The sequence below is a fragment of the Vigna unguiculata genome, chromosome 2 (genome assembly GCF_004118075.2).
Source record: "Vigna unguiculata cultivar IT97K-499-35 chromosome 2, ASM411807v1, whole genome shotgun sequence".
Classification (NCBI taxonomy): domain Eukaryota; kingdom Viridiplantae; phylum Streptophyta; class Magnoliopsida; order Fabales; family Fabaceae; genus Vigna; species Vigna unguiculata.
In genome coordinates this window covers 31,032,928-31,056,402 of record NC_040280.1, presented here as the reverse complement: position 1 = coordinate 31,056,402, position 23,475 = coordinate 31,032,928, and the positions used below count along the sequence as shown (strand labels likewise).

General features: G+C 29.6%; 2 protein-coding genes and 1 long non-coding RNA gene across 3 annotated transcripts; all 3 read left to right on the top strand.

Moving 5' to 3' along the window:
- The first annotated feature begins 7,361 nt into the window (after window positions 1–7,361).
- On the top strand, window positions 7,362–9,109 carry LOC114169406. Its single transcript, XR_003600931.1, has 3 exons — window positions 7,362–7,494; window positions 7,606–7,676; window positions 8,906–9,109. It is a non-coding gene; the product is annotated as an uncharacterized LOC114169406 (long non-coding RNA).
- Window positions 9,110–13,694: 4,585 nt separating this feature from the next.
- LOC114167557 (putative glucuronosyltransferase PGSIP8) lies at window positions 13,695–17,995 on the top strand. Its single transcript, XM_028052660.1, has 5 exons — window positions 13,695–14,279; window positions 16,085–16,343; window positions 16,519–16,720; window positions 16,799–16,946; window positions 17,186–17,995. The coding sequence occupies exons 1-5, from the start codon at window positions 14,023–14,025 to the stop codon at window positions 17,727–17,729; spliced, it is 1,410 nt and encodes a 469-aa protein (XP_027908461.1). The 5' UTR covers window positions 13,695–14,022; the 3' UTR covers window positions 17,730–17,995.
- A 2,725-nt stretch (window positions 17,996–20,720) lies between these two features.
- LOC114174114 (probable pectinesterase 68) lies at window positions 20,721–23,446 on the top strand. Its single transcript, XM_028058874.1, has 5 exons — window positions 20,721–21,171; window positions 21,278–21,467; window positions 21,556–21,762; window positions 22,813–23,051; window positions 23,171–23,446. Exons 1-5 carry the CDS (start codon window positions 20,891–20,893, stop codon window positions 23,325–23,327), a joined length of 1,074 nt encoding a protein of 357 aa, XP_027914675.1. The 5' UTR covers window positions 20,721–20,890; the 3' UTR covers window positions 23,328–23,446.
- The last annotated feature ends 29 nt before the right edge of the window (window positions 23,447–23,475 follow it).

Sequence of the window (23,475 nt, the reverse complement as noted above, 5' to 3'; positions counted from 1 at the left end):
TTAAAAAAAAATCAAAAATCAAAAAATCAAGAACTGACACATGACACCTCTTTAACGGTGTTAATACATCACTAACGTAAAGGACTTCATTGTATCAAATTTACCATAATAGAGACCAAATTGAGATAAATAAAAATAAATGGACCAAATTGATTTTTTTCTTCGAAAATGGAAACCAAATACATGATTTAACCTATATTAAAAATTAAACAGTACTGTTTTATAGTTCATTTTTAAAAAACACAACTTCTATTGGGTAATTGCTCACTAATTGAATTGTGTATTCTATTTGCCCCTTTTATCTTAGATGATGTCTTATCCTAAACACACTGTGCACACTCCATTTCTAATTCAATCATCATCGTCGAGATAGAGATCGTCACTGTCGTCGAAGGCCATGTCGCCCCTTCCCCCTTGCTCTCAATGTCCCACCTCACCATCTTCACCGTAATTCTAACACCCCGCACTCCACCTAACTGATATGTCCTTTTTGGAACCTTAACCATAACATTTTATCCTTCTATTACATGTTTTTTGCATTATTCTCATCTTTTTATTCTCAATGTTTCACCACTCCCATTTAATTTTTTTTCTCTTATTTTTAAAATATTTTTCTTCAATTTTTACGCTTTTACCATTTTTGAAATTTTACGTTATGCGCTTTGACAAAATAGTTATTTTTAGAAAGGTGAATATAGACTAATTTAAGTTTGTCCTTTAGATATTTTTTTTTTTAAGTACACAATTCGTTTATGTTATTATTTATATACTTGTTATATTTAATGCAGGGAATGACATTATGTTCCATTTGTTTACTAAGAACCTTATGATTGTGGTTTTGGGTCTAAAAAGGCTTTTGGGTGTGACCTATTTTAAGAAAGCGACTTTTCTTTGACACTAAGCTAATCAAAGTTAACATTTTCTCTCACATAGAATCAAATTATTTGTTCCATGATATTGACCCCAATACCCTAAAAAAAAAATTGTTGATTATCATAATTCATTTCGATTCAATTTGGTCCAGTTCGATTTAATTTAATTTGGTTTGGTCTGGTTTAATTTGATATAGTTTGATTTGGATCCGATTTTGTTCAATATATTTCATTTCACTGACGGTTCGGTGCAATTGACTAATGGGTCTTTCTTCCTACACCTCCAAGCATTTCTTCTGCACCTCCAAAAAATTTTTAAATTCCCAAAATACCCTTTGACCATTTAAAGAAACTCACAGACATCACACCCCCAAAAATACTTCCGGATGTCGACTTTCGGAAGTCAAAATATATGACTTCCGGAAGTCAAAATCATCACCGGAAGTCGACTTCTGGAAGTCAAAAATCAACACCGGAAGTCAATTTTCGAAAATCAAAAATCATTACCGAAAATTGACTTCCGGAAGTCAAAAATCATCACCGGAAGTCGACTTCCGGAAATCAAAACACAATACGGAAATCGACTTCCGTATATAAAAAATATTAGATATTTTAATTTATTTTATTTTTTAAAACACGTATTAAAAATTATAAAATATAAATTTTAAAAAATAAAAAAATAAGTAATAAAAATACTAAATAAAAAATTAAAAATAAAATTAAAAAACAATTTAAATTCAAATAATAAAACTTTAAATTTAATATATATATATATATATATATATATATATATATATAAACCGAAGTCGGACTTCCGTACATATATCTATACGGAAGTCAAAATCCGTATATATATATATATATATATATATATATATATATATATATATATATATATATATATATATATATATATATATATATTTCTTTTTTTTTCTGCTTTTAGTTAAAGTTTTATTATTTTAATTTACACTTTTTTTTAGTTTTATTTATTTTGTTGATATTATTATATTTATTTTATTTATATATTTAATGTATATTACTTTATATCTTATTTGAATTTTTTAATTTTGCTTAAAATTTAAATATTTAATTTTAATTAAATTTTTAAAATTTTGTCAATTATATATTTTTAAATATTTTTAAATTTAAATTTATTTTTATATAATTTATTAAAAATTTAATAAAAATATAAAAAAATTTAAAAAATTATATTTGAAATAACATATATAAATAATATATAAATAATCAAATTAAAAATAAATTACATATCAATGGAATTTGATTTTTAAGAATATTCGTATTTTTTTTATTTTAAATTTGATTATTTATATATGTTATTTTAAATATCATTTTTTAATTCTTTTGTATTTTTATTACATTTTTAATAAATTATACAAAAATAAATTTAAATTTAAAAATATAAAAATATATATAATTAAAAAAGTAAAAGTTGATTAAAATTAAATATTTATATTTTAAACAAAATTAAAAAATAAAAATAAAATATAAAATAATATACATGAAAAATAAAAATAAAATAATTATAATAATATCAATAAAATAAGTAAAAGTAAAAGTAAAAATAAAATTAAAAAATAATTTAAATTAAAATAATAAAACTTTTATAATATATATATATATATATATATATATATATATATATATATGAAGTTTGTATATATATATATGGAAGTCCGACTTCCGGTTTATATATATATATATATATATATATATATATATATATATATATATATATATTTTAATTATTTAAAGTTTTATTATTTGAATTTAAATTATTTTTTAATTTTATTTTTCTATTTTATTTTTTAGTATTTTTCTTTATTATTATTTTTTATTTTTTAAAGTATTTTTTTAAAACTTTAAAAATTTTATAATTTTGTATACGTATTTTAAAAAATAAAATAAAATAAAATATATAATTTTTTTTATATATGGAAGTTGACTTCCGTAATGTTTTTTTGATTTTCGGAAGTCGACTTCCGGTGATGATTTTTGACTTTTGGAAGTCGACTTTCGGTGATAATTTTCGGAAATTGACTTCCGGTGATGGTTTTTTATTTTCGGAAGTCGACTTCCGGTGATGATTTTTGACTTTCGGAAGTCGACTTCCGATGATATATTTTGACTTCCGTTCCGATGATATATTTTGACTTCCGGAAATCATATATTTTGACTTCCGGAAGTTTACATAATTTTGGGGGTGTGGTGTTTGCAGAGTTTGTTAAATGGTCAAAGGATTTTATAGAAATTTTAAGAAGGTTTGGAGGTGTAGAAGAAATTTTGGAGGTGCAGAAAAAAAGACCCTTGACTAATTGTCGAGTGCAGCTGCCTAACAATCCAAATTCAATCCAGTTTACTGATTTTCTGTTACTTAGTTGTTAATGAGAGATTTTTTGTAATGGTTCTAAATTTTTTACATAGCACTTCGTCAAATATACAAATAAATCGTTGTGAATTTTATTGAATATTAAAATTTGTAGTTTTGAATATGAATATTAATTTGAAGTGAACAGAGTTGTGTTTCTGTGTTTCAGTTGAAAAATTCATCTGGTTACCAATCATCTCGGTAATTGGCCTAAACTATATATAATATTTATTAAATATGAATGTTATTATAAGAAATGAGATATTCAAACCCTACACATTTTTAAATTTAAACAATATAATAAAAGTCTGCACCCTACTCATCATGATAACAAGTGGTTCAATCCCTCTATATTTATATTTATGTTACATAAGTTAATTTAATAGTCAGTAACCGGACACCACGGTTACAATTGATTTCCCAATTTACGAGATCTAAGGTCAAATTCCGATAAAAGAATAAAATACAATAAAATCTAAAGTTAAAAGCTAAAAGTCATTGGAGAAAAAGAATATATGAAAAATGAATTAAAATAATATGATTTTGAAGATTCTTGAATGAACTTAATATTAAACGTTGAAATAATAAATAAATTGACGTTTATAAATAGATATATAGCTTTTATATTTAGGGAAAAACAAAACTGATTTTCCGATGTATTCGCCATCAGCACTTTGGCACGATATTATCTGTGACAACAAAACAACAAAATTTCGTCATTACTCGCCTCCACGAAACTTCGAGGAAATTTCTTCAGTGACCCCGCTAGGATCTAATTTCTCCTTCTCAACGCACTCCAAAACCTTTAATCTACTTTTCATACATAAAACCTCGTATGCCATTTTGTATGGATAACGTATACTATATAGTGTACACCAGTGTTATTTCATATTACGTAAAATGGATTATTGAAGTTAATGAATTATTGCAATATACAAACAATACACCATGCCCTCCTAATTTATAAAACTCCAGGTTATAATTCTATAATTTTATCTTACAAATTAAACGTGAAGGTGCTTTTGACTTGTATTATTTTATTTTTATTAATGTGATAGTAATTAATTGTGAATTTTAAAGTGTCAGCATATATCAATGTTTATAATAATAACTAATATAACTTTTATTTAGAAATCAACAAACTTCATGCCTCCAAACAAATTATATAACAATACTATTTAACACCACGTCTTTGTAAATTGTTTAAATTAAATGTATAAAAAATAACGTATTCATGATTTAGCATGTTTTTTTTTTTAAGTAATCCTAAATTGCGTAAAAGTTTAAAATAAATAAAAATTATTTTTTGTATAATTGCAGTTAAATTGATTACTGAAAATTCTATTATTAAAGGCTATGATTGGGTTAACCTACCATTCGTTTATGCACTACGCATTAATTTCCAGCGAACTAGTAGTAAAACGCATTATTACGCGTCCCTATTTTTTTTATATTTTTTTTACATAAAACAATTCTCATTTAATGATACTATAAAGTCAGAGTTTAAGCATAATTTATTTACACTGTTAATCAATTAGAAAATACTATCAGATACATTTTAAAATAAGTATTATAAAAATTGAAAAGATTTATTACCACATTATGTTTTACTAGCAAAAACTATATTTGATTTTTTCTGAACAATCTAATTTATGATTGAATATTGTAATGAAAGAGTTAAAAGAGCTATTTTAAATTATTTTTTCTATTTATTCAAAATAAGAGATATTTAAAAGTAATAAATAAAGCAGTTTTAGAAATGAAATGACCATAGACACATAATGTACCAAGTCTTGTTAATAGACCCACCTTCGGTCTTGTATATTCACATACACAAAAGCATAGTTGCATACTTTTATGCAAAGGGACATCGAAAAAGTGTCTGATTGAAAAAACCAGGTTTTACCCAAAATGCGAAGGTGAATGAAGAATGGGGTTGCACATGGTGGCTGTGGCCAAGTTCCACTTCATAGTTTCCCGACACAGTATAGGCCCTGTGGTGGCTTGGACCGTTTGTCCTCTCGCGTTCAAACTCTTTATGGCTCTGCGCCTGTTCACAGATGAAGCTGTTTATTCAACCAGGTTCTTCTTCTTCAGAATGGCTCAGATTCTGTTCAACGGAGAAACAACCTTTGCTCGCGGCACAAGGGTGGGGCGAGCTTTCCGATTAATGTTCCAAACACTTAACAACAACACTTCTCCGACAACACAGGAAGAACAACTCAACGAGGACACCTTCAACACTCTCATGTCGCTCACACTTTGATGACTCTGTTCTTATTAATTAACCGATTCTGTTTCTCTTTCTTCTTGTTGTTGGATTCATAAATGTTATTAACTAGCACCAGTCGCATAATCATTCTGCAGAATTATGTGTGTTCTGTGATATGAAATTATATGATATGGTTTGTTTGGTTCTATCTTAAATTCTGACATTTTTGTTGTTTGTTCGTGTTTTGGATCTCAACCAAATCTCTGACACTGTTGGCTTTAATTGAGATTTTTCTTTTCTTTTTTTGAGGTCTTCTTGCAGGTTTTATTAAGTGGCAATTTTATGATTAAAAGTAAAATAAGAAAACGTTTTTATGAAAGTAAATATACTCGAACGCCTTCACTGAGATCAGAGTTTAGAGAAGCATTATTGGGAACTTATTCGTCGGTATTCGAGATTTTTTGTATGCTTGGCTAGAAATCAGCGCGAAAATTAAACATTAATATTTTAAATATTGAAATCTATTTAAAGATTAATATTAGAGGGTTAAAACGGATAACCGGTGCGACTCGGCTTAGTTCATCACGAATCAAATTGATGATTTAATAACTTATCTAATTTAACTCACTTTTTAAAGATCAGTAAAATTTGAATTTGACTTGATCATTACAAATTGACAGGTTAAACGGGTTGAACCTCGTTAAGGTAGTATAATTTCAAGATGTATTTGTATAACATCTTATATTCAGATAATATTAATATACTTAGGAAGAAATAATTTGTGAGTCGTGTCACCAGAAAAGTTTAGATTACCCATTACGACAAATAATTTATGATACGCTAAAACTTACAAAGCAATATATTATTTATTATTATATTTGTAAAAGAAAAAACTATTTTGAGGAATGTTTCAACTCACTTTTTATCTAAAATGATTACAAAGGTTGTAATCAAAATTTCAAGACAGCGACAACAAAAATAAAAAATATGGTTATATAATTTTATTATGACTTTTAATATATTTTATTTTCAATATTTTTAATCATTTTAAAAGGCTCATTATGTTTATTGTTCACCTATAAATTATAATAACAAAATATAAAAATAAATATTAATTAGGGTAAAACGGATACCCAAAATATCTTCGTCTTGATGATCTCTGTCTTTTAAAAGGTTGGTATGATTTAAAACTATACCCGTTTGACTTTTATTCCCTCGCTGGCAGATTTAAATTATTTGGCAAAATAAAGGAAAAAAAGAGAAAAAAAAAGTTTAAATTTGGTTCCATTTTACTATTCATGCCATGCTCTTATACGATGAAGACTTAATAGTTTTTTTTTTTTTAATTAAGAAAACGTATGGATTTAAAAAAATGAAAAAAAAACGAAATATAATCTTACTTTTAATTAAATGAACAAAAATAAATAAATATAAATATCAGAATTACAATTCGAACATTCCATTTAATTTATTTAAACATATAGTATGTACTAGAAAAAAAAAATGTTTGGGTCAACAACATGCATTAAACGGATTAGATGGCATCACTTAAAAGTTGGTTAAACATCTCAATATTGTGTCCCGATTAAAACCTAAAATATTTATTAATTTTATAATTTAATTTTAAAAAAAATATTTAAAAGATGTAAAATATATTAATGTATAGTTTAGTTTAAATTTTATTGAATAATTTTGTTTATTAGTACTGGAAAAATTAAACTTATAGAATAATTAACTAATATATTTGTTATGCAGGATATTTTCTCATCTACCACAATTCAATGTGTGAGACCCCTTTCTCTATTTTAAACTCTGTCCTAAAGAGGGGTTGGACCTAACCATTTAAGGGTCTAAGTTCAGCACACTTTGGACCCCCAAGACCCCCCTCACAGTCACTTACCCTTCATTCTGCCACTTTTACAGAAAATAGTCCTCTTTGTGTCTCTGATGCTGAAGCAGAAAGCTCTGTTAGGGCTTGAACAAGTTCCTTGATTTCCATAGCTGAAACATTTTTCTACCACGTAAGTTGATTCCTTCTCTTGCTTCCTTTTGTTTTCAGCTCCTAAGTTCTGGTCCTACCTTAATCTCTATCAAATCTAAGTTCTTTTTCGTGCTTGTGCGTTTGTTTTCAGCTCATTAAGCTGTTCTTGGTCATGGTTCTCTTCCACCAAGAGTCCTTTAAGAACGTTTAGCTCCATTCAAGGTAAGGGAAGTTAGAGTTTATGTTTTTTTAAAGTTATCATGCTTTCTATATAGGCATCAGATTTATGTGACAGAAAGCACCTTGTAATTTAACTGTTGCTGGACAAGGTGCATCATTTCTGTACTTTTATTGGTATAGTATCTAACTGTATTTAATATTTATCCTTTTAAGGGTATGTTGTTTTCTGTACATAGTTTCCTTGGTTGAAATTTTAGATGTTGATTGTTGCCCACGTTGAATCATTGACATTAGATACTTTTATTTATTTGTTGAGATTTTATTCATGAAAATAGTTTGCCTTTGGTCTCAATCTCTGAAGACTTGGGTTTATGTTGAAGTATGAACTAAGTAAAATTATTTTTTTTTAAAACATTTGTGGATTGATATCTTGTTTAAATTGTTCTTTATTGAAAATTTCCCCTGTGCAGGATTTGTAGAAAATAATTTAAGGTGTTGATGCTTACATTAAAAATGGCATGTCCCTTGACAATTTTCATATTGCATCGAGTACATTTTATGTTTTGTAAAAATTAAAAATCTAGATAAAAGTATAAATGTGAGGAGTATTCCCTTCTGGGTAAATTATATTTTGGTTAAAAAAAATTTAAATTATTATATATAGTTTAGATTTTACATTTTAAATTTTAAATTTTGGTTAAAATATTGTGGTTGGTGGTGGAATGGCATGAAAATTGAATTCTTGAGATGGCATGTGGAAATTTGTTGGTAAAAGAGTTTCAAGGGAAACTCTTGGTAATGGTAGTTAGTGTATACCTTGATATAGGAGATGTCTAGATAAAGGAAGGTATCCTGAACTCTAATATTTGTTCACCCTCACATAGAGCAGAATGATTTATGTAGTGGGAGTGGCAGGAGGTCCTAGTATTGGGACATATTGGGCCTAAGACATTAGAGGATTAACCCTGTGTGTGGTTGGGTGATAATCCCTTGCGTCTAAACTCTGCAGAGTTTAGAAACCAACACAGGTGCATACTTCCTTTAGAATTCTATATCAAGAGTATGATCCGAATATTGAGTCATAGAGTCTTGCAATTGTTTGCTTTCACATGATTTGGGTGCCTACTGCTTTGTTTGATTATAATCTGTTTTATCATTTGGTTGCTTGATAACATGTTAAAATATTTTACTCTAGCTTACCCTTTCACTTTTGTCTGTTCCTTGCTTTGCTTTCTCTTTTGCAATGATCACCAATTTATTGGTGTGAGCAGATGTGAAAACCCTTGGTAGAACTCAGGATGGTGAAGATGCTGCTGTATAGAGTGGTCCCCTTAGTCTGGGTTATGGCTCACTGTTGAGCCACTTTTTGAAGAACTCTTGTTTATTTAGATTCCTTGCTCTATGAGCAATCTTTTGTAAAACAATAGTACCCTTGTGTCCTTTTTATGGCAATTGTGGTGTGCCTAAGCTTTTATTTCAAGTATACTATGGATAACTCTGTAATAGTCAGTACATGTATGCTTCATGATATGTTGGTAGACTACTCTATTTAAAATGGGATGTTGGTCTTCTCTCTTTTTTTTCACCACTATTTTTTCATTTTTTTTCCATTTTTTTCCATTTATGATGAAGTTGAGAAGGTTAATTAGTATAGGAATAGGATCTTCACTTCTCAGAAGGTCGGTTTTTTTGTTTGCCTTTCACTTTTTTAATTAATTTAGTTATTTGTTATTTTAATTTTGTTTAACTACATTAGCCATTTTTGAAAAATTAAGCTTTAAATTTACCTTTAAAAAATGTAAAAAAGTAATAAAAAATAGACACTAATAAATTCAGATTAAGAAAAACATAAGTGGCGGCAGTTACATAAATTCACTTATCAAATAACTTAACTATATTTAATTTTTTTGCTGTGTTAATTAAACTCAATTAACACAATAATTAGCAAACTAATTTTATAATGGACATATACAACTACCGTTCATTCAAAGCCACTCCGACAGAACAACAACTCTTACAGCAGTTTTGACTCCATACCTTCCCTTTCACTTCAAAAACTCAATGAACAAATTATTTGGTGCTAACTTTGAAATGTCACACACACTTATCTGGAGAATTAATTGTTCTTTCACATCGTATCTCCAGTGAATTAGATTCAGATGAAATTGTAAGCCAAGATCAACCAAGAACATAAAAGACAACAACATACAATCTTTGTCTCTAAATCCTAAATCTAGGACTTAACCTCCTTCATTTGGTTGGTGAGAATGTTTGGTTGGTGGGAGGGGTGCAACATGTATAAAAAATTGCCTCAACCTTTGGTTTGTTGGAGAATTACAAGTAGGGATGTTAAGTTTTCCATAACGACATTGGTCCTTCTCTCTTTTTCTTACAATAATTCAGTTATGAGGAATTTAAAATTTAACATCTTCTAACTTCCTTGAAGTTTTAACGTACTTTCCACTTTGATATATAAAAAAAATAAAATTAAACAATGCTCTAGATTCGTATCTTATCGAAAAATGATACTTTAACAAAAAAAAAAAATTAAACAATGACAAATTACTCATTTGAGTAAAAAAAGTACAACTTTATTATTTCATTTTAGTTAAAAAAGAAAATATTTATTTATTTTAATTTTATTTATGAAATTTTTTTCAAATTTATCCAAAAAAACTTTTGTCAAAATATAATTTTCATTTTAGTTAAATATATTTTCGGTCTTGAAAGTTAAATATAACTGTTTATATTTAAAAATTTGATATATTTTAATTATTAAACTTTAAATATAATAAATATATATATTTTTTATATAAATGCATTCCTTTTTTTTATTACGTTTTAAACAATTTTCGAGAATGATATTTTAACTAAATGTACCTAATAACATAAATAATTCAAATGTAAACTCACACACGTGAAAAATATTTTACTCAATTGTATTTTAAAATTTGATTGAATTACGTTTTATTTTAATTTCACTAAATATCTTAATTAAGTTTTACAATTGTGTGAAGACAACGGATAATCGTAAGTCTAACATTTTACTTATAACATAATGCCATATTTTCATTAAAAATATAGTATTGTACTTTTTTTATCAGTACAAACCTAAACCTTGATAAAGTTAACACGGTTTATTCTCTCACCGTTGTTAATAGGGCTTTCTTTGTGTTTTCAAGAAAAAAAACAAGAAAACTTTTAAAAATAATTATAATCAAGTAAATTTATGTAAAGATCAAAATATCACATTAACTTATTATTTTAATATAATAAAATTTTAAATATGTTATTTATATATTATTCATTTAGTATAAATACTTGTAACTCATACTAAATTTATAAATTTTCTTAACTTATTATTTTGTCCCTACTTTAAACGGTTGTTTTCTTGTTCAAGACTTTTACCACGAGGACAACACTAATACCAACACACTCGTCCTATTTATGACTTTATTTGCTGTAATGTACATTGTACTTTTAGATTTTAAGCTATGGCGAATGGTGCGTGTCTATATGTTCTTACACGCTTTCTCATATACTAAGCTCTTTTATTTTTTTAATAAATATTGACTGCTACAAGTATTTTTGTTTTTTAAGCAACAATTAGTCCAATATTTTTATTTTTTAAGCAACAATTAGCCCAAATAATTGAGGCCAAAATTATTTAGAACCATAATAATATATTTAATTATTATCATTAATTCAATAAAAATATATATATAAATTAGCAATATTGTCCGTTTTAGAGCATGTATTTTATTACAATTTTGTCTTTAAAAGATATTTTGATGTTTGGAAGAAAAATGAGTATTTAAATTATCTTAGGCATCAACCTTTAGTGATGTTTGACTATGGGGTGTGGTAGAAACATTTGTCAAATATTCATCTATCATTTTATTAATATGCATAAATTGATTCAAAAGTTTTCAGAAACTTTCATTTTATTATTATGTGATGAGCGATATATATATATATATATATATATATATATATATATATATATATATATATATATAGGTAGTTTATCTTTGGTTTTTAAAAAATGAAATTATTATTTTGTTCTTCATCAATATACTTATTTTAAAAAAAATAAGACTGAAAATTAATTTATCATAATTCAATAAAAAAATGAGGGACATAATTACTAAAAAAACCCTATGATAATCAAATCACAATAAATTTTGTTTATGAAAAAACATGAAAACCACATAATATATTACCTTTTCTTTTATATTCATACAAAAGAATATACAATACGACCATGAGATAAAAAACAGTGTTATGAGATGAGTACAACATGTAATAGGCTTTTTAAACGATGGTTCTGATACCATGTTAGAAGTGGATAACTCAACTCTACAAAATCGATTTATAAGGTGAGTTTTGCACCCGAGTTATATACTACGAAATTATCTTTTCTCTGATTGATGCGAGATTTCAAACACATATTATAAAAATACAAAGAAGACTATAGGATTCCATGTGATATTTCATATTGTTTAAAAATAAATCTATGTTTGCATGTTTGTTAAAATAAAAAAATAACGACCGAATAAATAAAATAAAAATTTAAATTAAAAGTCAACTCCAAATGGTTTTCACTATACATATATTTTATGACCTCTGAAATGAGTCAATCTTGCATACATTTTGTATTCGAAATATTCTTCTACAACGTATATATTTTTATGTGGTATTCATTTTTTCTTTCAGCAGATACTACGTCCTTCATTTTTACTAAAATAAAGATACTATAGTCTTCATCAATTTAATAACTTGAAATAATTATATTTCACTATTTTTAAGCTTAATTATTGTGAAGTTACTAACCAATTACTCATGGTTTGGAACATTTACTACGATCGTTAATTACATCTAATACAACTAATGAAAATTTGTAGTTAATAAATAAATGTATTAATACTGCATTCACTATAAATAAACAAACTATTATCCTTAATAACGTTTATATGATTACAAATATACTATATAATTAATATTTTATACAATTATATAAAGTTATACATTATACCTGTGTGTTGTATAGCATATTGTAATGTATATTGATTATTATGAACGCTCAAATTTATTTATTTATTTGTTTATGTTTTTTATTGTTTTCTATAAATACGAGTGATTTATTATTAATAGACATTCATTTACTATACATTAAATAATATAATTATTTCATTCTTTTAAGGAGTACCTACATGAATTTAGTTATTCAAAACAATTTTTTTCATGAAAAAAAAGACTACATTTTTTTAGTTTTACATGCATGACTAGTAATGTGATCTTATTCTTTTAAAACACTTAAATATATTTTTAATCTCAAAACTGAAATGTGAAACTAGAATTCGTTTATAATTATATTTTATTTTTAAAATTTAAAAATAAAAGAATATATTTTTTTCAACAGTTGACCTTTTTTAGATTATCAAGCGTTCTATATTGATGTTTGAATAAGATATATAATGTAAATAATTTAAACTCATATTAAGATGCGTTTATCATTACATAATTATTAAAATTATAAAATAAATTGCAATTTCGGATAACAGTTTAGCAAGTAAAAATTACATTAAATCATGATGCGATTTAACGATTTTGGTATAATATTTTAAAAATAGTCTCACGTTGATAGGTTATATATTTTTTCATATATGGGGTTATGGTTATAGGCATGGTTATGGTCATTGGGAGATTGTGGTTCCATATGGTTATATAACATTAGTCTTACACATATAAGACCTTAGACACCACTTTTACACCAAAACCTTAAGGCAATGTTGTTATGGGTCTTTATTCTTATATAGTGTTTAACTTTGTCTTTTCTATCCAATGTGGGACTTTGTGACTCACACTTGGACTATTCCCAACACACGTCAATAAAAAAAATTATCAAATGATTCAATTCGAACAATTTTCATAAAATTGTTTGGCATAAGTGAGAAAAAGTGTGAAGAGAGTGATATGACAGTTAGTTGTGAGAACATTTTGACGAAGAGACTAAATATTGGTGAAAGAAAGCAAGAAAGGAAAACTGAACGTCCGTTACGCAGTGAGTGAAGCTGTGTTTTTCTTTTTGGGAGAATGAGAAGAAAAAGAATATTACACAAAGATTCCAAAATTTAAATATGTGTATTGGCATGTTACTGAAAACTTGGCTTGTTCTCTCGCGTGTTAAAGCAAAAAATCGTGAGTTGATTCCTTCTCAGCTACTGTGTGTACCGGCCTAGCTAGCAACCATTTAAAACCTGTTCCTTCTTCTGTCTCTCTTCCCTTGTCCTCATTCAATCTTCATCAACCACACACAAAAACTCTCTTTCTCTCTCTCTCTCAAAACCCTTTCGCTTCCTTCTACTTCCAAACTCCACCACCAAAAATGGGTTGCAATGCAGTTTTTCTGAGATGGTGGACGATGCTCTTCTTATTGGGCCTGGGCCTGTGCCATTTGCCGTGTACCAAAGCGACGTCGTTCAGGAATGCCTACGCGACGATGATGTACGTGGGCACTCCCAGGGACTACGAGTTCTACGTCGCCGTTCGCGTCCTTCTGAAATCCCTTTCCAAACTTAACGTCCAAGCCGATCTCGTCGTCATTGCTTCCGTCGACGTCCCTCGCCGGTGGATTCGAGCTTTGTGAGTCTCTTTCCTATTTTCCTTTTTTCTTTTTTAAATTTCTTAATAATAATATTCTTATATTTTCGATTTAGTCCTTGCTTCGCGGCGTAGATTACAATGCCTTTGCTTCGATTATGTTTATGTTACATTTCATTATTCTAGCTCTCTCCCATGTTTGTTTCCCCATGAAGCTAAAGCCTCAACGTATTTGGGGTTTTTAGGGAATATGCTTTAGCATAATCAAGTTATTATTATTTTATTAATCGATAAATGTCCAACGACTTAGTGAAGGTTCAATAGAAGCCCCGTTTCCAGCAAAGCCCGCCTAGTTGAAATCAAGTTTATCCCCTTACTTTATTTTTGCTTAGAAAAATTCGTAGTTAATAACGTAAACAGGGATTATTTAATTGAGAAAATAGTATACATTTATTGATATTATAAACTATTTTGTGAATTCTATAATAATTATTGAAGATATCCTCATTTGAGCTAGCTGGCATATTACATATTTTTATATTATAAGAGGTATTGGATTATTTAATTTAAGTTTGCGCGTTAAGGACCTGAGTTGGAAACGACGGGTTCAACCATTTTTTCTGTATACCGTTTCTAGCCGTTTTTGCTCCACCAAACAGTTACAGGTTTTATTATTATTATTATTATTATCAGTGGAAACATTACTATTTTTTTTTTCTGCAGTTATCAAAAAAAAAAATAACAGTTAATACTGCAACTTTTAGAAGAAAACATTTAGTAAACTTGTGAAAGAAAGTGCAATATTGTAAAAAAATATAACGTGTACATAAAAAATAGAAAAAAAAAGAGAGTTGAATCTGTCTTATGTTTTAGTATAGATTATTGCATGACCACTTGACATGCCTACCATTAATCGACCAGTCCCTCCCACTTAAATATAGTTTAAGGGACCGTGGTGGGGGTTAGGTGCCGTCTCGTTTCATAATTTTGGGTGCAACTAACTTCTCATACGCCACTTATTCTTGATGCTGATGTTAAATTTGGTCAACCATAGTGTTATTAAATTATCCATTTATGAGCGTTATTCCGGTCTCATTCGAAGGCTTTTTTTTTTTTAAACTCTTTTTTGTCAATCAACAATCAACAAGATAGTTGTCTATGAAAAATTGCTTTGGAGTGTTAGATGAGACCTTCTCAATGGAAAAATTCCCCAATTGTCCAAAGTAATTATAGTTATAGACACTCTAATTTTCTTCCAGGGAAAGCGATGTCTCTTCAGATTATCTTTTTTTTTTATCAGCTCTTTATATTATCTTTTAATAACTTTCTAAGTATTCAATTAAAATAAATAGCAATAATGACTACATTTCATACATTATATAAAACACAAATTGTGTAATAGTTTTATTTGATAATAAAAATTAATAAATAGGATTTACCATTAGTTTATGTACTTTTGAGATGTATTGCAGCAGCAGCAGCATGTCATCATCTTACAACAGTCTCTGGTTCACCTTCTTAATATTTTATAGAAATGTTCAAATATCAAAGAACTTTTTTGAAATTATTGAATATCTACAAGATATAAAAATATGCATAATATTAAATAAACAACATATTTAATGTTAAAGGAGGAATCACATGTTACTTTGAGGAGTTTCCAAAACTATCCGTAGTTTTAGAACTTTTAATTTGAAAACACTAGCTGGGTTGAACGGGCAGCCAAATTGATGAGAGTGGGGCACAGAGTTTTCCAAGTTCTGCTACTTGGTGGGTCACTTGGCACTGTTATGAATTTATTGGGTGGGGGAGATTAATTAATAGGCAGTGTGGGTTTTATTTATCAGTGAAGAGGAAGATGGTGCAAAAGTGGTTAGGGTGGAAAACATGGAGAATCCCTACAAGCATCAAGATAATTTTGACAAGAGATTTAAATTATCATTGAACAAACTGTATGCATGGAGCTTAGTGGACTATAACAGGGTTGTCATGCTCGACGCTGACAATCTCTTCCTTCAAAACACAGATGAATTATTTCAATGTGGACAATTCTGTGCGGTCTTTATCAATCCCTGCGTCTTCCACACTGGCCTCTTCGTCTTGCAGGTAATATTACCTAATACCATGTCATACATTATTCCTGTTCCTTTTTAAATTCATTATCATGATGCACTAAAAAGTGTCAAATTCTTTTATTTGATTTCTATAATAATCATTTTAAGAATCATATTTGTTACAATTTTTCATTAGTACAACGAGTTCTGATGTTTAACATTGGCAGCCGTCAACGGTGGTGTTCAAGGACATGGTTCATGAATTACAGAATGGGAGAGAAAACCCAGATGGTGCAGACCAAGGTTTTATAGCTAGCTACTTCCCGGAGTTGCTTGATAAGCCAATGTTTCATCCACCTGCAAATGGTACCAAGCTCGGTGGAACATATAGGCTTCCTTTAGGTTATCAGATGGACGCTTCATACTACTGTAAGTTCTTTCAGTATATTTTTTAAACTAAACTTTTGAATGGCTTAGTGAAATCAATCTATGTTTATTTTAATTCAGATCTTAAACTTCGCTGGAGCGTGCCCTGTGGACCAAATAGCGTGATCACATTCCCAGGGGCACCGTGGTTGAAGCCATGGTATTGGTGGTCCTGGCCTGTCCTGCCATTAGGTCTCCAGTGGCATGAACAGCGTCGTCAAACTTTGGGGTAATCAGTTTGAGTGCCCTCTGATTTTATTGTGTTTTCTGATACAAAGTCATCAAGGGGGTCTGTAATTGAAAAGCATGCAATGATAGATTATCCATGTACATTATGTTCATTTTAGTATCTCTTAGTTTCTAATTTCTAATCATACCTTTGTTCCTTGAGACAGTTGTGGATGTTTATTTTAATTCAGTTTCATACAATATGAAACTATTTTAAAAATCGACCTATGATTGGTGTAGGTATGGTGCTGAGATGGCTGTGATACTAATCCAATCTGCGATATATCTGGGAGTAATAGCAATGACGCGTTTGGCAAGGCCAAGCTTCTCAAAGTTATGTTATAGGCGCTCTGATAAGAGCATCAACCTTGTCCACAACAGCCTCAAAATAGTAGCTTTGTGGTGCATCCTTGCTGCTTACGTAACACCATTCTTTATCATTCCTCATACGGTTCACCCTCTTCTGGGCTGGACCCTCTATTTACTTGGTGCTTTTGCACTTTGCTCCATTGCAATAAACGTCTTTCTGCTACCAATGTTACCGGTCTTGGTACCGTGGCTTGGAATTGTAGGGGCCCTTATGGTCATGGCATTTCCTTGGTACCCTGATGGTGTAGTGAGAGCTTTGTCCGTCTTTATTTATGCCTTCTGTTCTGCACCATTTGTGTGGGCATCTATGGTGAGGATAGTGGCAAGTCTTCAGTTATCTCTGGAAAGAGAAGCTTTTCTGCCTGCAAGATTGGTAGAATCTTCGCCAAATTCATGGTTTAACAAGTTATATTGAGTTGTTCAGCTCGACACAACACAATACAACGCTGGGTCAAAGAAGGACATTCTTGGCAAGCTCAGCAAAAACATAAGGTAGCATGATACATTAGTGGAAGAGGTAACTGGTAAGTTTATTGAAGTTAGTTCATCGATTAAATGAATTCGAGTTAAAAATCGAGCTCTAAATGGACAAATCTTGAATCATGTATATTGGTTTATATATATATTTGTGTAATATGAGATATTTTTTTTTACTATATTCACATGAAATTTGAAACTAAATAGTGTAGATTGTTATCAATTTTTAAATTAAGCTCACTATGAATAATATGACATCATAATATACGGTTTACTTTACTGCTAAAATGATTTTTGTTTTAATTTAAATAAAAGTTTTATTGGTATTTTTGGGGTCAGCTTAAATTGTTTTAACGTTAGTTGTCTGCTGAACCAAGTCTAAGTAAGAGAAGAAAGGTTGTGTTAAGATCAAATATTGGTCATACTAAAGACGTAGGTCTCATTGTTATCATTTTTGTCAAATGAAAGAATGTAATATGCTATCGTTACTTTGTTCAACCATCTTCACTTTTGCTAATAGAGGAACGTTATCATGGAAATTGAATTAACATCATGAACTTAACTTACTAATTATGTGATAGAACTTGTACTCCAACAATATCCGTACTTCACTAATTATGTGGAAAAAGTGATATTAAAAATATGTTTTAGAGAATGAAATATTTCTTTTATATACTAAAATTATGAATAAATTAGTTTATCACTTTTTACATAAATTTAATTAATAAAATCATTTAAAACAAATCTTTAAGTTTATTAATAATTTTATCACTTTTTCACATAATTTAATTTTTCATCACATAACACCTTTCAAGATTTATACGTCTTGTACCACCTCCTTCTGCAGTGGTTCAGTTCATTCACGTTCAGTCAGTCTCTTCCCTTGTTAACAAAAAATAATGCCTTTCACTGAAAACAAAAATACGAAAAACCATTAATATCGAAATAGTTTCATTTCTTAATCTTGGAGGGTAAAATTTTATTTATAATCAAATCGGTTACAAATAATTTTATTTTCAAAATCAGAAAAATATTTTAGTTACAATAAATAATAACAAAATTAAGAAGGTAATGACATATCAAATCTTTTCTATTCAAGTATCTAATAATAAAGTTTAAGATAATTACATAAATGGATCTCGGTCCAAAAATCCTGCCCACACGGACCTGAGCCCAATTCTTAGCTCATTCTTCTTGGTTGGCCTTTAAGCATCTCTTATGCCAATAATTGCTCTGTAAGGTTATTTGTCTACCCAAACAATGTGTCCTTTTACTTTTTTATCCTCACCTATGGAATAAGGGTGGAAGGTTTCCTTATTGATGATAGTGATAATATCAACTCTGACCTTGATATAAAGCAGAAACTTCTAATTATGATAAATACACTTATTATGAATATGATACTAGAAATTGATCCATTTTATATCACTTTCCACTTTGAATCTTTATAAAGTCAGAAACAAGATGACTATATTTGGATTGTCCATAGCCTAAAATCACCTTGAACGGTACAAGTTCTTACAATCACCTTTGTTAATATTTTATTTAACAATGTAATCTAAACTTTTTATTATTATTATTATTATTATTATTATTATGATTTAAAGCAGTCATATAATCATAACTTAGGATGAAGGTGTCAAAATAATATTTTCCTTTTTCACCCCTATCATTAACCGAAATATGAAAAGATTGGTTTTACATCTAAAACAAAAACATGTTTAATATCTCAAAATAATTATATTTTGATTATATATATACAGATAGTACAGTGAAGTCTTTGCAGAAGTTAGAAGCAGGAGACCACGGTGGTTGCCTCCGGTCACAGTCGATTTTCTTATTTTCTTTTTCGTCATAATCATAATGAACCCCTTTTCACGAGTTTTGGCAAATATTGTCTCATCTCATTGGGCCCCAACGTTCAAAAAATTTTGTGGGCTCTGGTGGGGCCCACTTGTCTGCAACCAGAAAGGGTCGAAGTGCAAAAAATAATATTTTATCCATGCCGGGACCATCGTGTGTCATAATAACACTACGTATCCTCCCCACCAAAATGACCGTTTGAAACTAGCAGCACGGTGGTGAATCAGTGCCATCGACACAAAAGATAAGATACAGTCTATTCACAAAAATCACTGGTTCAAAACGGACCAATGGATCCTATCAATGGACCCCATTACAAAATAACCCAAACATATTAGAAAGAGGATGGTGACTTTTTGTTTTTGATATCTTTTACGTGCATTTTATGGCATATTATCCGTAATCAATGAACGGAATAAATGAAACGGAAGGTATCAGACATGCTTTTATGGCTTCTTCACTGCATGCAACTGCATTCCACCATTGACTTTTTTTAAACTTTAATGGCAAACAAACTCAATTGGTCATAGTAGAGAGCATTCCAAGAATAAGCAACAACAACATAAACTGAAAAGTGACTAAAAAAAGAATCCTAATCTCAATCAAAAACATTAACTACATCAAATACTATTTCTTTTTAAGAAAATGATTTTTTAACTATTAAATTTTGACAACTTTTTCTTACAATTTTAGGTGTCATCTTCTAAATGATTCTTCATTTCTTTATTTTTTTCATTTTCAATGTTTCAAAACTTTTCAGAAAATAACATATTATGTTGTAAAAAAAAATTGTCAAAATTTAGTAATCAAAATATCATTGTCCTTTTTTGTAGTATATCCAAAATGTGAATATTATTATTAATCATACTCAATAATTGGACATAAGAGACATGGTATAGTATCTTACTTAGAGATACCAAGACAAAATTATGACAAGATTACGGCAATGTCAACCAATCAAAAGTTTCCAAAAGGTAGTAAAAATGACCGTTGGAAAGACCATCATCTCCTCCTTCTTCTTTCTTAAAAATATATAAAAAAAACTATCTCTATAACCCCTACTCACAGTACACCCAAATAGTATCTCTACCTATAAAATATACCAGCTTCGTCTCTCTTTTCTTTCTCGCTTTTTGCTTCCACATTGCACATTCCATACAAATATAAAAACACTTGTCTCTTCTGTTTCTCCAACATTCTCTAATCTTCGCGTTCGATGCTGCAATCTGCTATCTAATGGCTTCTCTCTCAGTGTCACTGCAAGTAGTGCTCGTGGTTTTCACCTGCATATTCCATGCAACAACAGTGACGTCTACAGCCCACCACGACCTTACCTTCAGGACATTTTCCGCCAACTCCTCCAAGAACCAGCCCTGGGTCGGACCCATCGGCTACCGTAAAATAACGGTCGACATTAACGGCGGCGGCCACTACCGGTCCGTTCAAGACGCCGTGGATGCCGTCCCAGACAACAACAGAAGGAATATCCTCATTCAAATCAACGCCGGATGCTACAAGTATTATATTATTCATTCATTATAGACAATTATAGCGTAATGATGATGATTAGTACGTTAGGTGTTTGATATTTGGCATATTGTATTTGATTTGAATATGGTGCAGAGAAAAGGTGGTGGTACCCGTGACGAAGCCGTACATAACGTTTGAGGGTGCGGGTAAAGAAGTGACTGTGATAGAATGGCACGACCGAGCCAGTGACCCTGGTCCCAGTGGACAGCAGCTTCGTACTTACAGAACCGCTTCTGTTACTGTTTTTGCCAGCTATTTTTCTGCCAGGAACATCAGCTTCAAGGTTTTTTTTTTTTACTGCAATTAATTAATGCTTGCACTAAATGTTTTACATTTTTACTTATATAAAACCTTATGGCGGATACATGCAGAACACAGCGCCGGCACCGATGCCGGGGATGCAGGGATGGCAGGCGGTGGCGTTTCGCATTTCCGGCGACAAGGCATATTTCTCCGGCTGCGGGTTCTACGGTGCACAGGACACACTTTGTGACGATGCTGGTAGACATTACTTCAAGGAATGCTATATTGAAGGATCCATCGATTTCATTTTTGGCAATGGCAGGTCCATGTACAAGGTACTACCGATTTTTATGTTATATTCAGGCTCTGTGTATGTATATTGATCGAGAGAAAGAGAATCTAAGCAAAGAGAGGTACAAAATACTAAAGATAAAAGTAAGCAGACAGAAAGAAACATAAAGTGAACTTTTACTAAAAGTAACATCCAGTGTTTTTTTTTTTTTTTCTTTCTTTGCAAATAAAGATTGATCGTATACACTGATTAAGAAACTGAGTACACTTCTTTTTCAATGCAATTTCAACAACTTTTATCTATTTATTGTTGGTGTGGTTTTTGAACATGGGAAAAGAACACTGATATCGTGCTGCAAAGTTGATTATATATTTTTATATTGTGAGGGATTAGTTGTGCTAGGAAAAGTAAGCAAGCTTTTTTGCCCATTAAACCTTTGTGTCAGCAAACTTGGGATTCAGAGATCCAAAACTGGATATTGAATCGGGTCTCACCATCATGCATATTGTGCACATTGTATTTATCACGATAATGGTGTTTTGATACTCAACTTTTTTTTTATTGAAATTTACTTTCAATTGTTTTTCATTTTCTCTTTATTTTACAAATACAAAAAATTAAATTTTTATGACTATTTTACCCGTAAAATGACTGTGAAATAATGTGAAACAACATTCTTTTTGTTTAAAAATAGGGTTAAATATATATTTCTGTTCTCTTAATTTTAATTTTAAGTCTAAATTAGAATTAATTTCTCTTCAAAATTTTGGTTCAATTTAATTTTTCAACTTTACAAATTTGTATAATCATTTTAACCAAATTTTGATAAATTTATTTTACATTTTAAACACGTTTTTTTGACTAATATTGAAACATAAATATATCAAATAACGTAAACAACTCAAATACAATCATGCATTTGAAACATCAAATAAACTTAACAAATATTTAATTAAAATAATTGAATTTACACATTTTTAAAGATGAGAGACTAAATTGATCCATGAAAATAGTAAGTAAATTGTGAGAGTGAATAAACGTGGTTGGGTTTTGGGATGGGCCTGATGAGGAAATTGAATGGTTGATGTATCAGGATTGCTGGCTGCACTCAATAGCAAGCAGGTTTGGGTCGATAGCGGCCCAAGACAGGAAGCAGGAGGAAGAGAAGACAGGGTTCGCATTCGTGGGATGCAGGGTGACAGGTACAGGTCCATTGTATGTGGGACGAGCAATGGGACAGTATTCCAGAATCATCTATTCCTACACATACTTCGATGACATTGTTGCACATGGTGGTTGGGATGATTGGGACCATGCCGACAATAAGAATAAGTAACTCTTCTAATCTTATCATCTTTTTCCTTTTATCCTTATTTCATACACATTCTATCAGAGAAATTGTTGCAAGTTTTTGCATGAAGAAACAAAAGTAAAAGATGGTATGATTACAGGACCGTGTTCTTCGGAGTGTACAAGTGTTGGGGACCAGGAGCAGAGGCTGTAAGAGGGGTTTCACTGGCACGAGACTTAGATTTTGAAACGGCTCATCCATTTATCAGGAAGAGTTTCGTCAATGGCAGACACTGGATTGCACCATCTGATGCTTAGTCATAACATAACTTTTTTTTTTCTTCTTTTTTACGGTTAACCATTCAGAAATTACTTTTCACATTCTTTCATTTATTTGTTCTTGTCATTTATAGAAATTCACTTATTTTTTTTTGTCAGTATAGATATTTCACTTATCTGTTTTTGT

Excerpts from the sequence above, each read along its gene's own strand:
- LOC114167557 (XM_028052660.1), top strand. The coding sequence starts at position 14,023 with ATGGGTTGCAATGCAGTTTTTCTGAGATGGTGGACGATGCTCTTCTTA. Across the intron at positions 14,280-16,084 it reads CGCCGGTGGATTCGAGCTTT|TGAAGAGGAAGATGGTGCAA; the intron begins GTGAGTCTCTTT and ends TTTATTTATCAG. Across the intron at positions 16,947-17,185 it reads CAGCGTCGTCAAACTTTGGG|GTATGGTGCTGAGATGGCTG; the intron begins GTAATCAGTTTG and ends TGATTGGTGTAG.
- LOC114174114 (XM_028058874.1), top strand. The coding sequence starts at position 20,891 with ATGGCTTCTCTCTCAGTGTCACTGCAAGTAGTGCTCGTGGTTTTCACC. Across the intron at positions 21,172-21,277 it reads ATCAACGCCGGATGCTACAA|AGAAAAGGTGGTGGTACCCG; the intron begins GTATTATATTAT and ends AATATGGTGCAG. Across the intron at positions 21,468-21,555 it reads CCAGGAACATCAGCTTCAAG|AACACAGCGCCGGCACCGAT; the intron begins GTTTTTTTTTTT and ends GGATACATGCAG.